General features: G+C 37.8%; 1 protein-coding gene across 1 annotated transcript; it reads left to right on the top strand.

The window, feature by feature from the left end:
* On the top strand, window positions 1-17,232 carry LOC123751217 (uncharacterized). The gene is made up of 5 exons (XM_045733320.2): window positions 1-132; window positions 5,171-5,353; window positions 6,116-6,283; window positions 10,988-11,075; window positions 12,406-17,232. The coding sequence occupies exons 2-5, from the start codon at window positions 5,190-5,192 to the stop codon at window positions 13,549-13,551; spliced, it is 1,566 nt and encodes a 521-aa protein (XP_045589276.2). The 5' UTR covers window positions 1-132; window positions 5,171-5,189; the 3' UTR covers window positions 13,552-17,232.
* The last annotated feature ends 619 nt before the right edge of the window (window positions 17,233-17,851 follow it).

The following is a 17,851-nucleotide window of genomic DNA, read 5'->3' as shown; positions in this document are numbered from 1 at the left end:
GTGTCAATAATGGAGAGCGTGACCAGCTGAGTCACTGTTGAGTATATAGGTGGGGAGATAGGCAGCATGTACTGATTTCTCTGGGCAGCTCCCTGGTTCATTCTTGGCCAGACACAGTTACGGAAAGGACCGGTAAGCACGCTACTGCCGTCGTCAGTATCCGCTCTCTCTCACTGTTATAATATTATGAAGAATTATTTCGACCACTGTATGAGTCGGTCTCTGGGTAGGGGCGATGGGTTTCTTTTATTTTACACATTGTTATTCATTCATATAGAAGCGTTGTGGGGTTATGCTTTTGGGCTGCAATCCGTCTCACGTAACCAGTACCTTATATGTCACTTGTAGATAAATCTTTTTGAATCTGAAACAAGATGTTTGGTATTCATTTTGAAATTATGATTCCTGAAGGGAACATCTATCATAATTCGGAGAAGCCTCGGAGAAGAAAATAAAGAGTACTCAGAGAAGACCTTGTGAATCCTCACTGAACACTGTGATATTTTCTTCTCCTACCACCCCTATTTTTTTTGTGTGTGTATGTCTTGAGGTTATCTTGAGATGATTTCGGGGCTTTTTAGTGTCCCCGCGGCCCGGTCCTCGACCAGGCCTCCACCCCCAGGAAGCACCCCGTGACAGCTGACTAACACCCAGGTACCTATTTTACTGCTAGGTAACAGGGGCATAGGGTGAAAGAAACTCTGCCCATTGTTTCTCGCCGGCGCCTGGGATCGAACCCAGGACCACAGAATCACAAGTCCAGCGTGCTGTCCGCTCGGCTGACCGGCTCCCTATCTAACTTTATTTTAAATATATATATTTTATATTTATCTAACTTTATTTTAAAATTTCATTACACAAAAAGGGTTACAACATTGGTTTCATGCAGGGTAGGGGCATGCTTGCAAGCATGCCCTACATGCTTGTAGAGGCCTGACAGCTGAGTGGACAGCGCTTCAGATTCGTAGTCCTGAGATTCCGGGTTCGATCCCCGGTGAAGGCGGAAACAAATGGGCAGTTTCTTTCACCTTGATGCTCCTGTTACCTTGCAGTACATAGGTACCTGGGAGTCAGACAGCTGCTACGGGCTGCTTCCTGGGGGGTGTATAACAAAAAGGAGGCCTGGTCGAAGACCGGGCCGCGGAGATGTTAAGCCCCGAAATCATCTCAAGATAACTCCAAGATTCCACTTGTCAGGAGGGTACAAAGCTACTTGTCACAAGTTGTAGAGTTCCTCCAGCTCATATATATATATATATATATATATATATATATATATATATATATATATATATATATATATATATATATATATACATACATACATACATATAACTGAAAACTCACACCCCTGAAGTGACTCGAACCCATACTGCCAGGAACACTTTGCAACTGGTGCACAGGACCCCTTAACCTCTCGACCATCACGACCGGACAAAAGATGATGGTAGCCAAGGCTAATTCCCCATCATCCCGCCGGCCCGTTTGTCCGGGTGGCTGAGGAGGTGGGGTAGCAGGAGGCTCACTTGGTGAGTCTGGAGGGGGTGGGGCGGGTGAGAGGGCCGGCACCTCCCGGATTTTTTTTTTTTTTTTTTTTTTGGGGGGGGGGGTGTAAAGGAGATGGAGAAGCACAGGTGAAGGGAAGTCTAGAAGTGGGAAATACAGTGAGAGTTATGAAAGCAGGCGGGCTGTCTGCCTTCCTACCACGATGTGTGGGTGTTGGCAGCTATGCTAAGCTTGCTCTCTCTTGTCAGGGAGCTGTGAGTGTGTGAGAGGTTCATCACACGTGTTTCAGCATATATGGATGTCTACAGATGAATACTGTGTAACATTGTGTTGAATTATTGTTAATGACTGGATGGCTATGGTGAAACTGATGGGTCTCTACCACACCGTGATTGTTTGGGATCGATGCGTGTCTGTTGCGCATTGTGTTAATCATATTGCTGCTTATCTGCTGAATGGTTTGGGCAGCTTGGCTGCGAGCTTGCAACATTATATGCCCGTAGACGTCCCTCGTTTTAGCACCGGGAATGTTGTGTCGTAATTTTATTTGCTGAGTTTGTATACGCTCTTGGAAGGTTTTGCGGTTACCCGTGTTGGTCGTGTTTGTCAAGAAGAATTCGATCTTGATTGGGATTTCTTCTGAGTCTTGGGATTCTGTATCTGAGTCTGCAGCACTGTCTGTGGGTGTGTGGTAAGCATTGATGCTTACCTCTCGGCTTGTGGGTTGGGGTGACAGTTCACAGTTGAGGGTAGAAGAAAGGGGTGACACTTACACACTGGTATAATGTCGTGGTATATCACTGCACAATATATCCGCCACCAAGATAATATTAATAAAACAAAAGACTAAAACCAGTGCGCTAAAACCGAATTAAGTGGAAAAGAAATGGGAGAAAAGGAGGAAACCCCACCTCTGTTTAAAACGCTGATCCAAATATCACAGAAACGCGAATAACCGAACTCAATTACAGGTTCACTATAGCCCGTGCTACATGGAAATTTCTGTTTTAAGTAGCTAGATCTCTAACAACAACAACTGCACAATATCATACACTTGTAATCTGGCTCACTGTGAGGTCGACGCATTTAAAACACGATAACTGCTTCACGAGAGCTGATGTATCTCTTTATCAAGGATATTCCCATAAGCACTCGTCTCGCACAGGCACCCTCCTTGTCTGGCACAGGCACCCCCCCTTGTCTGGCACAGGGTCACCCCCTCCCTCTACTATAACTGTATGAGCCCCTCAGAGTCTCGGTGTTGCCATCACTGCAGAACCGAAGATTCCACACTGCCGTCCCACCTGTTTGATGGGTGTTTGCTGAGATGGTTCACCCTGGCCACTTCCCGCCACTCTGGGACCAGGGGTGACGCCTGGGATATTCACACTGCAAATTGTTGAGTCTGGGTCGGTGTGGTCACGTCTCTGGGTAATTTTTTATTTTGTTATTTTTGCATTATTTTCTACTACAAACGTGGCCACACATTTACAGTGCTAACCAGCATATATACATTTTAAATATAATATAATATGATATAATTATTTTAGATATTATTATTAGATATTAGAATAATATAATATAATTATTTAAATATAATATAAAATACATTCTAAATATATAAAAAAAGTTTCAAAAACTGTTGGCATTCTTTCTAAGATTAGATACTACGTTCCTCGCCCTGCCCTGGTGACACTCTATTACTCTCTCATCTAACCTTATCTCAACTATGGTATTTGAGCTTGGGGTTCTACTACCCAAAATCATTTACGTCCTCTAATTACTCAACACAAAGCTGCTATTAGGACAATATCCAACTCTGTCCCCAGACATCACTCGGTACCCTTAAATCTCTGAATATATTAGATATTAAGTCACTGCATATCCTCTCATGTGTATTTTATATATATAAAACGCTGAACTGTAATGTCAATCCTGACCTTAAAAGCTTCTTAAAAGGTTGTAATTGATCCCATGAGCACCACACCAGAAACAAATACCTATTTGATATTCCAAGAGTACGACTTAATCAAACTAGAAATGCTTTACAAATCAAGGGACCCAGAATGTGGAATGACCTTCCCAATCTTGTTAAAGATTGTATCTCTCTCTCAACCAGTTTAAGATAAAAACTAAGTACTACCAAATTAACTCCACATAACCTACCTCACCCCCCAAAATGTCAACCCATGTCAACTATTTTAAACAATGCTGTTTGTTGTCCAAATTGTATTTTTGCTATTTTTTCTGCCATGTTCCCCCCCCTTTTTTTATTTTCTCAAAACAATTTATACTTTAACCTCAATTATTATTAAGTTTTAATCTTAGTGTTTTTCCTGCCCGAAACGCTTTGCGTAATAGTGGCTTTAGGCATTGTATGTACTAGCTCTATCTATAAATCCATCAACGTTTTGTATCTATGTATGTACTTTACATGAATATATATTTATATTTGTATTTGTTTGTATTTTTATTTCCTTTTGTTCTTTATGGACAGGGTTAGAGATCTGTTAAACATACATTTCAGGGATTTATTGAACAATCAACCACATAAGGTAATTGTAGTGCTTTTATAATGCTAATATAACCTATAAACATTAATACAGATTTACGTCTGTCCTATAAATAAACAGTGTTTGAGGTGTCTTTTTACATAGCGTCATTAACGTGCGTTTACAAAGTGGAAATGCAATTCTGACCAGCTTCCACATACCCTGTATATAAATACACACACACACACACATATATATATACATATATATATATATATATATATATATATATTATATATATATATATATATATATATATATATATACATACATATATATATATATATATATATATATATATATATATATATATATATATATATATATATATATATATATATATGTATATATATATGTGTGTGTGTGTATTTATATACAGGGTATGTGGAAGCTGGTCAGAATTGCATTTCCACTTTGTAAACGCACGTTAATGACGCTATGTAAAAAGACACCTCAAACACTGTTTATTTATAGGACAGACGTAAATCTGTATTAATGTTTATAGGTTATATTAGCATTATAAAAGCACTACAGCACTATATATATATATATATATATATATATATATATATATATATATATATATATATATATATATATATATATATATATATATATATATATATATATATATACATATCTACATGTATATACATACACGTATGTCTCTTCTACTTTGCCAAGGTACGATAGCTTCTATAGAAACTATTGTGATACAACACACTTAACCACTGAAGGTGATTAAGATGCTTTTACAAGCTCAGGTTATAGGTACATACATTGTATAACAGATGTATTACATAGTCAATCTTTGGTATAAGTCCAATACATCATCAAGTATTAAAGTATTCATATAGTATATATGAATTTGGTTACACCAAATTCTAAATAACCTAGCTGTATAATAATAATAATATAATTTATCCAAAGAAATAAAACTTTTAATGTGTAAAAATCTATTGAATAAAAGTTCTAAAAGAGGTCTTCGCGACCCATTTAATTAAGACACACGAGCAAGGTAAAAAATAGACACAATTACCACAACTAAAAAAGCGAGTCAGCTCTGCGTCAGTTCTTGACATATCTCAAAAGAAAACATTTTACATTTACAGAAAGCGTAGCGTAAGCAACATGTCTTCGCTTCTTCATGTAGTAGGAAGAAGCATGTCAGCAGCGAGGGTGTGGCGTCCGGTGTGCCCCATCTTGCAGCGCCTCAGTCAACAACGGGCCACACCTCGTCTCAGGCCTTTTTCCTCAGCTATGGCAATGCAGAGCTCCCACCGCCAGCCCCAATTGTAAGATATATGCTTTATTGTCCATCAATACTTAATAATATTAGGCATATAAACGTCTTATGTAAGCCTATAAAATTTAGTCTTTTAAAAGTAACTTTGAACTTTTTCCCGTCACCCCTTTGTCCCCCCCATCTATTTTTCCCCTTCTTCCCATTGTCTCAAGATATATTATTAGGAAGAACTGAAACAACTATATGCGTATTTTATCCCTACTTCTTCCTTCCTTCCTTTCCCCTTTCCCACACCACTTTGGTTCCTTCATCCTCCTCCTCTCTCACCTCTATTTTTTTTTCTTGTCTCAATAAACATACTTGAACTTGTACTTGATATGGATTGTTGCAACGTTGCAAGTTGAAATGGTGCAAGACGAATGTTGTAAGATAATGATGATGAAGACGTTTGTTGCTAAAAATACCAAGATGAATATTGCAAGATGTTGCAAGTCGACGATGAGCAAGATGACTGTAGGAACAAAATATTCAAGAAGGAATTATTAAGGTGTATGAGATGTAAGAAAAAAACAAGAACAACACTATCAACAACAACAACAACAACAACAGCATCACCAACAACAACATACAATATGTTCCATTGCCACATGATGAACATGTGATTTTATTTCAAGAAGAAAAAATGTCAAAAATCTTGACCTTTGTGTTCTGCTGAAAGTTTAAACAATTACTCTCATTGTGGAACGATATTTGATTTCAAAGTTTCTCCCTCATAATATAATGCCTCAAATTAATTATTATTTTTCCTCAGGAATGAAGAGCAAGAGGTGAAGTTGCTTTTCCCAGCCGATAACAGGGTAGAGGACATGATGGCCATGAACAGCCACGGCACTTGGGCTCAGGGCGGATATTTTATCTTGCACTTAGATCAACCATTTGATGAACAACAATATTTTAAAGCTGTTACTCATCTGTGCAAGTAAGTACAGAGCCCAACTTTCTTTTGTATAAAACAAACATTAACAAATGCTGTTTTTGGATTATTAGATGAACTAACTCGAGCAAAGACTACAAATTGCTAAAATATATATAACATATTTATGCTTCGTTAATGTAGTGTTTCATGGTTCGTCACCGTCGTGTTTCATGGTTCATCAACGTCGTGTTTTATGGTTCATCACCGTCGTGTTTCATGGTTCATCAACGTCGTGTTTCATGGTTCGTCACCGTCGTGTTTCATGGTTCATCAACGTCGTGTTTCATGGTTCATCACCGTCGTGTTTCATGGTTCATCAACGTCGTGTTTCATGGTTCGTCACCGTCGTGTTTCATGGTTTATCACCGTCGTGTTTCATGGTTCATCAACGTTGTGTTCATGGTTCATCAACGTCGTGGTTCAAGTTTCGTCAACGTCGTACCTGTGAGAACACGTCAACACTGTTCCTCTTCTATGCTCAGCTGTGCCAGAATAAAAGAAGTAAAATCTAAATAAATAAAAATGTAAATGTTCGTTTGTTCAAAATCGCAAATCTCCGAAAGTTCTTCACCGATTGCTTTGAAATCTGTATAAAACGTTCCATTCGCATCTGAGCAGGTTTTTATATACATACTATATCGATGTCACATCTGTGACGGGATTTTTTTTTTAAACTGTGTTTTCATGTGTTTTTCATGTGAAGGAAATCTTCGAAACCTCTTTACCGATTGCTTTGAAATTTTGACACAACGTTGCATTCGAATAGGCGCGTGTTTTTATATACCTACTATGTCTCACCTGTGACAGGAAAAAACATTCTTTTTTGAAAAACAGCGCCATCTGTTGGACGTAAGAGCAACACAGGCACCTGTCACCCCAACTGTTTGGATTTATGCCTGGGCTCAGTACACAACACTGTTTTGCTGAGTACTTCGCACATATTGAAGCTTCCCTCCAAACAGTCTTCATCGACCTAGCAGCAGCTTTTGATACAGCAAACAGAGGAATCATACTGGAACAGCTTGCCGAGCTGGGAATACAAGGAAAATTACTGAAATGGATAAAGGGCTATTTGTCTAATCGAACAGCATATGTTTTGTTTAATGGTGTTAAAAGCACAGAGAGCAAACACTTTGAACTGGGAACTCCACAAGGAGGGGTCCTCAGTCCCTTATTGTTCAACGTTCTGATGCATAAACTTATTAAAGATCTTCCAACTAATAATGAAGACACTGTCATTTGTTATGCTGATGATATATGTTTACAGGCTGCCACCGAGCCTAGAATGCAAGTTCTGCTCGACGCTTTTGCTACTAGAGCTGAGGAATGTGGCCTCCTTATCTCTGTACAGAAAACTCGTGCCCTCATTCCATGTGGTATTCCACCACCCAATTATCATATAGATGGGCGAGCACTTGAGAACTGCGAGTCTTACAGATACCTTGGTGTCCCCATTAACGACCCTGGGTACCTTTCTTCTCTCAAGAGAAGACTTTGGGAGAGATTAAAGCCCTTGCGGGTCCTTGTTGGTGTCAATCATGGGCTTAATGTGAGACTTGCTAGAATGTTTTATGTATCATTTATACGCTCTGTGATTGACTACAATGCTCTACATCTCACACTGTATACTGACAAAGAGCTGAAATCTCTTGAAACCTTGCAAAATGAAGCTATGCGTCTCATCCTTGGGGCTCCAAAGTCCACGAGAATAGTTAACATGAGAGCAGAGTTAAAATTACCTACCATAAGTGAGAGAATCTTGTCTATTAGCACAGTTTTCGGCGTGAAGGCATTGAGTAGATCTAGACAACACATGAAGTTTCAAGCTAAACTTTCTAATATGCTGCACTCACCTGAGGTCTATAGAAGAAGAACGAAATCTGATTATGTATATTGGTTCTACAAGGTAGCCAACTCCATCAAAATATTAAATATGTACCCAACTCGACTAATGATTAATCAGCCAATTACTCCATGGGATAACTGGGATCTATCAGTTGATTTTGTAAATGCGCCCAAGAAAGATAGTGTGCACACTACATTATTAAAACAGTTAACACTGAAAAGCATCACTGAAAGTACTCAGAGTATGGGTAACGATGTTTATCAGTGCTATACCGACGGCTCTGTAGAAGAAGGTGGACGATGTACCGGATGTGCATGTAACATATTTGAACAATCTTCTCTCGTACATACAGCAATGAAGCGCGTCAATGACTGGGCAAGTACAACTCAAACCGAACTTGCAGGCATATACCTTGCCACTGAATTTTTAAAAGACAAAGGCAGTGGACTTATATACTGTGACTCGCAGAGTGCACTCCTGGCATTGAACGCACATAGTAGTGACACCCAGAAAATAGTCAGTGATATTCGAATGAATGTTTTAGCTGCCAAAGAAAACAGATTTGAGATTAAATTCCTATGGATACCATCACATGTTGGCATCTCAAGGCATGACACTGTTGATATGCTTGCTAAGTCAGCTTGCAGAAAACCAGTGGTAGAAATTGATATGGGTGTTTCATTAGCAGTGACAAAGAGAATACTTAAACAAATATCTAATGAAAATCTCACCGACCTAACAAATTCTCAAAGACCTGAAAGTTGTAGCATTAAATATTATGATAGATATCGTGAGGAGACATTCACATATGGGACTAATAGAACAAGAACCCGGCAATGTGATGTTATAGTGGCCAGAATACGCCTGGGATATAGACGTATCTGGCAGCTTTCTCAAAACCCAAATGTCGAGTACACAATGTGTCAACTTTGTGAAAGAGAAAACATGCACTCTCTTGAACATTATATTGTAGAATGTCCCATACTGACTGACTTTCGCCCTCCTGGGCTAAGGTATGCTGAACTCTGTAGTTACTATATGAGTACTGGAACACTTGATGATATATTGGACTTGTATCCAAAATTGACCATGTAATGTATCAATCATACAATGTATGTATGTGATGTAACTATATAACCTGAGCTTGTAAAAGCACCTTCATCACCTTCAGTGATTAAGTGCTTAATTGCACACTAGTTTCTTTATCAGCTACCTCACCCTGTCAGGGTAAATGAGACAAATGTATGTGAATGCATGTATGTGTGTATATATGTATGTGTATGTGTGTGTGTGTATGTATATGTATGGGTATAAAGCAAATATGGAAGCTGATCAGAATTACATTTCACCTTTGTGAATGTACATTAATGACACTATGTAAAAGACACATCTAATACTTTATGTAGGGCGTACGTAAATCTGTGTATCTTTGTATTTACGTATGTAGGTTAGCTTAGCATTTCAAAAGCACCGAATCACCTTCTGTGGTTGAGTGTTCAATAAACCCTTGAACTGTATGTTTAACACTTCTCTAACCCTGTCCATGGAGGACAGAAGAAAATGTATATATGCTGGTTAGCATTGTAAATGTGTGGCCACGTCTGTGGTAGAAAATAAAAAAAAAAAAAAAAAAAAAAAAAAAAAAAAAAAAAAAAAAAAAAAAAAAACAGGCTGTAATCTCCGAAAGTTCTTCACCGATAGTAAGGAGATAGATTTGTATAATGCAGGTTGGGATGGGTCTTTTCCTGGTTTAAGATAGGAAGAATAATATTGGTCTGCCAATGTGAGGGAATATTTCCGTGAGTCCAGCATAAAAGGGGTGACGCCGAGGAAAATAAGACTCGCGTCCCTACCAAAACAAAAAAGACCACTATTCTATATACATACATCAGATCAATTGGAAATGCACCGGACGAGGGAGTGGAGATGGTGGAGAGGACGAGGGGACGGATGAGGGGGAAATGGTGGGGAGGAATGTGAGACAGAGGAAGGTTGCCGTGGCTCTGCAACGCATATGCATTGCTGAGCCACAGCAACAGGTGGCCGGGTACAGCTAGTAAATAAATAAATAAATAAATAAAGTCTCGGGCAGCTAGTTCGTGACACACTGTGTACTCTTCTTCATATAGTCTAGGACAGCTAGTTATTGACACACACTGTACTCCCCTTCATATAGATTAAGGCAGCTGCACAAATGCAGATGAACCTAAATGTGTTAATAAAAAAAGGCTCAATAAATGCGTCAAACCTTGAGATCGAGAAGCAGCTGCCTTTACCAATAAGGTATAACCACCCTCATTACTGACCATAGGGAATCATGGGTGATTTATATAAGTAATTGTTGAACTATCATATTAATTAGCAGGTCGTGGCTCATCTAATATTTTCATGTAGCAGAAGACACAAGTCGCTTGTCCGTTCCTCTGGTGAAACCAACAAGGCTCGCCATCTGCTTGCTTGTGTTTTAACACTCTCTTTATGATGCATTGTCTTAGTTCCTCACGGAGCTCCAAGCACCGTGATGGGATTTCAGGAGCTTTGATATGAGCACTATTGATGGCTTTAAGGAACGCTAACTCTAGCACAATGACCAGGTATCAGAGGTCTCCTTGTAATGCACTTAAATTAACATGAAGTGTCTTATAAGTTGGTAAATACGGTTTGTTTTGGCTATGGGATGTGAATTTTTTTTTGGCAAATTAACTTCTAATGGGCGTCTACCATATTTCTTATTTATTTGACAACATTTGTTTATTTTATAAATATTTTCAATTAGTAAAATACTTCCTAACAACATATAAGCGACAAAGTAGTAGTGAAACACGGCAGGAAAAGGATTAATCAAGTTGTTTGGTTTTCAGTAAGGTTCAGCTGTTGAGGACCTGTTTCCGCCCCCGTGACAAACAGTGGTGGCTGTGTGAGATGCCAGTACCTTCCATCGACTTCCAGGTGAGCACTGCACACACTCTGTGTGTCACCAACACACCGAATATATATATATATAATATATATATATATACTCTTACCGAATATATATATATATATATATATATATATATATATATGTGTATATCACGAAAATAAACACGTGATTAAGAATGTGACAATGTCAGACCACGGAGGAAAAATGAAACAGGAAATTTCCTTAAGTACTTTCGTATATTAAATACATCTTCAGACCTTCTGAAGATGTATTTAATATACGAAAGTACTTAAGGAAATTTCCTGTTTCATATATATATATATATATATATATATATATATATATATATATATATATATGACCGAAAAAGTAAGATTAATTATTCTAACACGAATTTTCTCGATCTTTCTTATGTTTCTTTTCACTGTTGATGGTAACTGAAAAATCAATTCTCCAAAATTCATTTTTATTTCTAGTCTGACGCGACACGAGCGCGTTTCGTAAAACTTTTTACATTTTCAAAAACTTTAGTTTACACACACACAACTGAACTATAACTGAATAGAGCTTAAACATCTTCGATTTTTTATACCTGTATTTGGGTGAGGTGATATGTTACAACAGTTTTGGATGAGCTGAAAACAAACTTTCAACACAAGGCAGAACACGAAACAATGGGCATTGAAGGTAAGACATACCTGTTTTGCTCAGTATATTTGATAAATTATGATTATTTATAGCTGACACTACTGAGTTATAAGTTATCAAATGTTAAGGTGAATATTTCACTTATAGCGTCTTGATTTATTAAAAATTAAGTATTTAATATAAAAACTTAATTTATGTAAGTAATATATATAAACACTCAGTAATTTATGTAACACATTACTGAGATTTATTGATGAAGTGAAGTTTGGAAGCTCTTTTGAGCCCATTAAGTCTTCAAGCGCTCGACCTTATGAGTTCAATTCACCTTCATTATTTAGGTTAACTAACAAATGACTATAGCTTTATCCACTTAAGGTTAACTAACAAATGACTTAATAACTAAGGTCAACGGACATAGAGGGTTTAGGTTAACCAACAGTGACATTATGATGAGACTGTCCTTTTACGTTAATTTACACTAATATTTAGGTTAAGTATTAGTGGTCAATGGGTTAATTAGTGAAGGGCTGGTCTAGTTAATTCGTCAAATTATACTGGCTCATTCTGTTATAAACAACTCAGGCTCCATAATAAAACAAGTTTTTCTAGAGTAATTGATACCTGGCTCTATTATCTGAATTACCTTACTTAAGCCTTTGCTTCATATGGCTGTATTTCTGAACTAATTGTTGTTGCTTTATCTCTCAGGTTGTTGAAGGGTCAGATCCACTTAAGGAAACACAGTCAGTGTTAAACATGCCCTCAAATTTGACCGATGGACCTCTGTGGCGCGTTCGAATTCTGACATCTACCCCTGACGCCCTTCCTGTTCGGCCAGAGATAAACAAAAAATTTCCATATCGGAACACAGTGATATTTGAGTTCCAACATTCAGCATTTGATGGCCTTGATATGGCGATGATTGTCGCGTGGTTCCATAAGATCATTGATGACATGCTCAGCGGAAAGCCCATTGATGATTCGCAATTTGGTCAAATTGCAGACCACAGTCAGACATCAGAAATTACCCAACAAATAAAATCAGCTCTTGAAAATGATCCTGAGCGGTTGAGTTCATTACTTAAACTTAAAAAAGAAGAGCCGGCCACTTCAGTCCTCATTGAAGCATTTGGAGCATCAGAACCCTCTCAGGCTGAGACAATATACTTGGAAAATGTTTTTCTGAATAATTCAGACGTGGATAAGTTTCATGCCAAATGTCAGTCTGAAAATATATCGTTCAACGCTGGATTTACAAATGTAATTAACACGGCTCTTGTTGACGTAGTAAGGGAGGCCGGCTTGACACGAGACGCCTACAATCTTAGGAGTCGTGTTCCCATTGATATGCGTCGTTACATGAAAGGTTACTCCAAGTCCTTCCCTATGGGCTTCCATAATGCTCCAATGTATCAGAACTTTTCAACACCTTACAATGTCAAAGATCATTTCTGGATGTATGCAAAGCAGTATGATGTTCAGTTTCAGAATAACTTGAAGAACAAATTATTTATTGAAGATATGGTCATTGATAGAATGCTTCGGCCAGCTGATTTTTCTCCTGAGAAATTCTTTGCAAAACCACAACCTATTACGTTTGACTATTTGTTTTTAAATATGTTTACACCTCTTTTAAGAACATACGGAGTAGGTAAACATGTTCAGCTAACAGATATGAGAAATATTGCAAATATTCAGGCTCTTGATGCTGCATTCATGTGCACGTTAATCAAAATACGTGAAGAGGTCCAATTTGATGTCCGCTACTCGTCACGGGGATTAACACAAAGTACAGCACAAAATATTATTGACAAAACTGTTTCAGTCTTCAGTGAAATTTGTAAAAATATATAATGTCAGATCAAGGAATACCTTAATTTGCAAGAAATCATAGATGACAAGAGTGGGTCACTTTGAGGCTCAAATACCCAAATTACATTACAAAATTTCGATATATATGACGTTGTTATGTGTAATGTAAAAATAGCTCCAGCAAGTCATTACTAGATAGTAAGAGCTCTCAAAGCTTAAAGTGTCATTATCCAGCCCTTCCTCCTGTTTTGGGAGTACTTACAGTAACAATGAGGACCACAGTATACCGACGTACAACGAAATCAGAAAGTAGAAATCTGAACTATGGAGTTGGACAAACCGCAAAACTATTTTTTACTTGTGTTGTTTTGACACACATCCTCATGTTGATGATTCTTGTGCATCTGGGAGCTCCAAGAATTATCCTCATAGCTTCATTTTTAATTTTCTCTAAAGCTTTATGTATTCCATTATATAATGACCTTGACCAAGCTTTTAAGATACAACAAGGAAGGAGCTGAGGTTGTAAACTGGGTAAAATGATCATTAGGATTTCTTCTTTTTTACACAATATACGTTTATTGCAGAATTGAGATCTGTAAAAAAATGGGGGGGGATGTAATTTGTGCATTGGATTTTTTTTCCTGTAGGCTCTCTCAGTATTGTGAGTTTCATTATAGTTAACGGTACATATGAGAACTGTCATTTATCTCAACGGTTTTATTTATGATTCTACAATCAATTTTTGCACCCTTATTGCCGGAATAATCCCTTTCTCGTATTAGAAATGTAATAAGATTGACTCCAATTATGATGCTGAAACCATATGTTAAAGAATTCAGTAGCTCGATACTACCTTCTTTGTAAGGGTGATGAGAGACCCAACATCACCCTTAATACTTGTCAAGTAGTAAGCAGTAGTCAGAGAAAAATTTACTAGTGCTGTTTGTTGGGAGAAAAGTGTTGCCAACTCACCAGCGAGCAACCTATATTCAAGCTGGTTGAGTGAAAGTGTTGCCAATCTCATTAAACTGAATATTCCTATTGTATGCAACGTACTAGTCAATAATATTCCACTATATCTGTACCCTGAAATACACGCCCATCAGTAAAAATTATAAGGACAAACCCAGCACTCCCGAATGCCATAACACTTGAAACCATTGATTCCTTATAAATAACTTACGGCTTCACGAGCACTATGCTTACGCTGATGTCTCTCTTCTTGATGGAAGGTGCAGTTTGCATGAAGGGTTTACTCTCTACAATGACTGCACGTGTACAAATGTTGGGAGACGTGTTAATGTTGAGAGTGACAAGGTTTCAAGTGTTTGTTGTGTTGTGGTGTAGATAGAGAAGCGGCGAGTAAAGAGAGGCGCGTGTTAGAGGGAGACTTGTCACGCTGAAGGGCGGGGCGTTGTGTTTATGGCGTCAGCTGATCCTTGGTGCTGCGACGAGGCAGTTGTTTTCTGTGTTTGGCTGTTGGTAGCGACAGGTATAAATGTGACACAGGTCAAATATGGCCTAATTTGTTGATCGATTGGAGATATTTAGCCAGTGCTTAGACTATTTGATATTTTTCGTGTAACGAGAGGTCTCCTCCTCCTAATATGTGCTCGATGGTAAAAGGTTTTTTTAAGTGTGATAAGTATTTGTCTGAAGTTTAATCTGACACTATGATGTCGGCAACAGTGAAGGAGGTAGTGTTAGATTGTTTCTGACACATGCCAGTGGATGTTCGTTAATGACTGTTCTGTTTTTAGAGTTGTGTGCTTCCAGTTTGGTGTGTGTCCCAGCCTTAATCTGGTCATCGTTACATCAATTTATCTGCTTTTAATATCATGAATGTTTCCAAGTTTACCATTTATTTTTATGGACCCATTGTACAGGGATGAGAATGACGTTTTCCATTTCATTACAAAATCTTGGGTGATGGTATCTTCGAAGGCTCCTTACCGTGTTACGCGAGGAATTGGATGACGGGAAATTTAAGGCGTGTTGTGCATCGCTTTGGCCAGTTGATCTACAAGTTCATAGTGGTGTATACCACAATGTGCTGGGACCCATTGGATAGAAATATCATAACCGTTCAATCGATGTTCATAAGGAAGTTGAAAGCATGGGTAAACAAACTCTTTGCATGTTGTGGAAGAGTACGTAATTGCTTGAATCGCACTCTTGGAGTCACTACAGATTGTATATATCCGAACTGGTAATGTTTGGATTATTTGGAGGACTTGGTATAAGGCATATAATTCAGCTGTGAAAATAGATAGTAGGTTTGGTAACCGCCATCCCTGCTTGAGATAGTATTGTGGGATCCATACAGCGCTAGTGACCGATGGTGCGTTGTTCAGGAGGATGCGAGATCCAGCTGTGTAAATCACTGTGGTATTTAGGGAGCAATTTTTCATTGTTGAGGCAAAGACTGAAACTATGGCTGAGTTTGGTGCAGACTTTGGAATGTTGTCTTCCAGTTGTATTGATGTTTTAGGGGTTGCATAAAGCCAAGGTGGAATACGGGGAACAGTAAGCTGGGTTTCAGAGTTTTGGAGTAAAGTGAGGTATATACTGAGGTTATTTATGGCCCGTGTAAGAAAAGGTTGCGAGTGATTGGTGGGGACGCTGGGGTTATGTGGGCTGACTGTTGGGTTCATTTTTATCTGTAAATGAGATAAAAAGCTTATCGGAAAATGAAATAAAGAGCTTTTATCTGTGTCGGATGAGCCGTGGTACAGAGTGACAGATTATTGGCACATATATACGTCTCTCTAGTGGCTAAGCTTGTGAGACTTGTTTTCCTCTGAAGGCCACAAAATTAGCTGCACTACAACTTGCCACTAACTCACTGAAGAACAGTGGAGGAGTAATTTTCTGTGATTCAAAGTCAGCTTTTCCGGCCCCTAAAAGCCCAAAATGCAAAACAAATACTAAAAAGTTGTAACATCCATTATAAACAACATTTTTAATGCACAGTACAAGAGTTTCAGAGTGTCCTTTGTACGAATACCATCTCACATAAGTGTTGACCAGCATGATGAAACACACACGGCAGCTAAAACTGCATGTGATAAGCCTGAAATTGAGTTGGAAATGTGCATTCAAATCTCTGCTGTAAAAGCCACAATATTTCAGAAAATTAGGGAAGACAGAAGAGCAGTTATTGACACTCAATGACCAGAAAGCAGGAGTATAAGGAGCTATGAGATGTTTAGAACCGAGAATTATATGTACGAACAGCATAAAACATCCTCTAGAGAGTGTAATATTGTAATTAGCAGAATTAGGCTGGGATATCGATATATATGGCAGGTGGCTGCAGATAATGAATACCCCCAATGGTAAACATTCCAATTGTAAACTATGTGAACATGAGTTAAGACATACTCTCTAACACTATCTGTGATTGCTCTTGTTATCAGTGATTTCAAACCAAATGGTATGAGGTACTTTGAGCTCTGTAATTACTACACACACTCAGGAATATTGGAAGCTATTCTTGAGCTGTATCCAGATTTTGCTAGTGGAGGCTAATAAGCCTTACATTTTATGTTCTCTCCTGATTCCATGTATGACTAGCCATCCTGTGAGATGGGGATATTTTCTGAACTTATATCTAGTTTTTTATTGACACTGTGTAATCTTTCATATAGGATAGAGTAGCAGCACACTAATGTGCTGTTTTCTAAGCTTGTTAATAATAAAAGCAAAACTCAAAAGATTTGAGAATAGTTTGTTCGCAATTTATGTTATTTCTTGTGTCTATGTATGACTAACCATCCTGAGAGATGGGGGTATTAGATGAACTTACAACTAATGTTTGATCTATACTATATAATCTTTCATATTGAATAGGGGTAGCAGCATATTGTTGTGTATACCTAAGTATGTTGATCATTTTTTTTACTATATTCAGTTTCTTTTTTTGTTATGCACCTCATACCCATCCCGTGGGCGGTGGCGGAAAGGGTTATAGAAGTACATAATCGGTTCAGGAACTGAACCCAATAGTTCATTTAGCTAAGCAAGTGACAATCGTGTGAAGCTAGTTACACAATTGTTAATATTACTTAAACATGTATATATATATATATATATATATATATATATATATATATATATATATATATATATATATGTATATATATATATATATATATATATATATATATATATATATATATATATATATATATATGTCGTACCTAGTAGCCAGAACTCACTTTTTGGCCTACTATTCAAGGCCCGATTTGCTTAATAAGCCAAGTTTTCCTGAATTAATATATTTTTTCTAATTTTTTTCTTATGAAATGATAAAGCTACCCATTTCATTATGTATGAG

The sequence above is a fragment of the Procambarus clarkii genome, chromosome 4 (genome assembly GCF_040958095.1).
Source record: "Procambarus clarkii isolate CNS0578487 chromosome 4, FALCON_Pclarkii_2.0, whole genome shotgun sequence".
In the NCBI taxonomy this organism is placed as follows: Eukaryota; Metazoa; Arthropoda; class Malacostraca; order Decapoda; family Cambaridae; genus Procambarus; species Procambarus clarkii.
The sequence above is the reverse complement of the archived record's forward strand: the minus strand, read 5'-3'. Positions and strand labels throughout refer to the sequence as shown.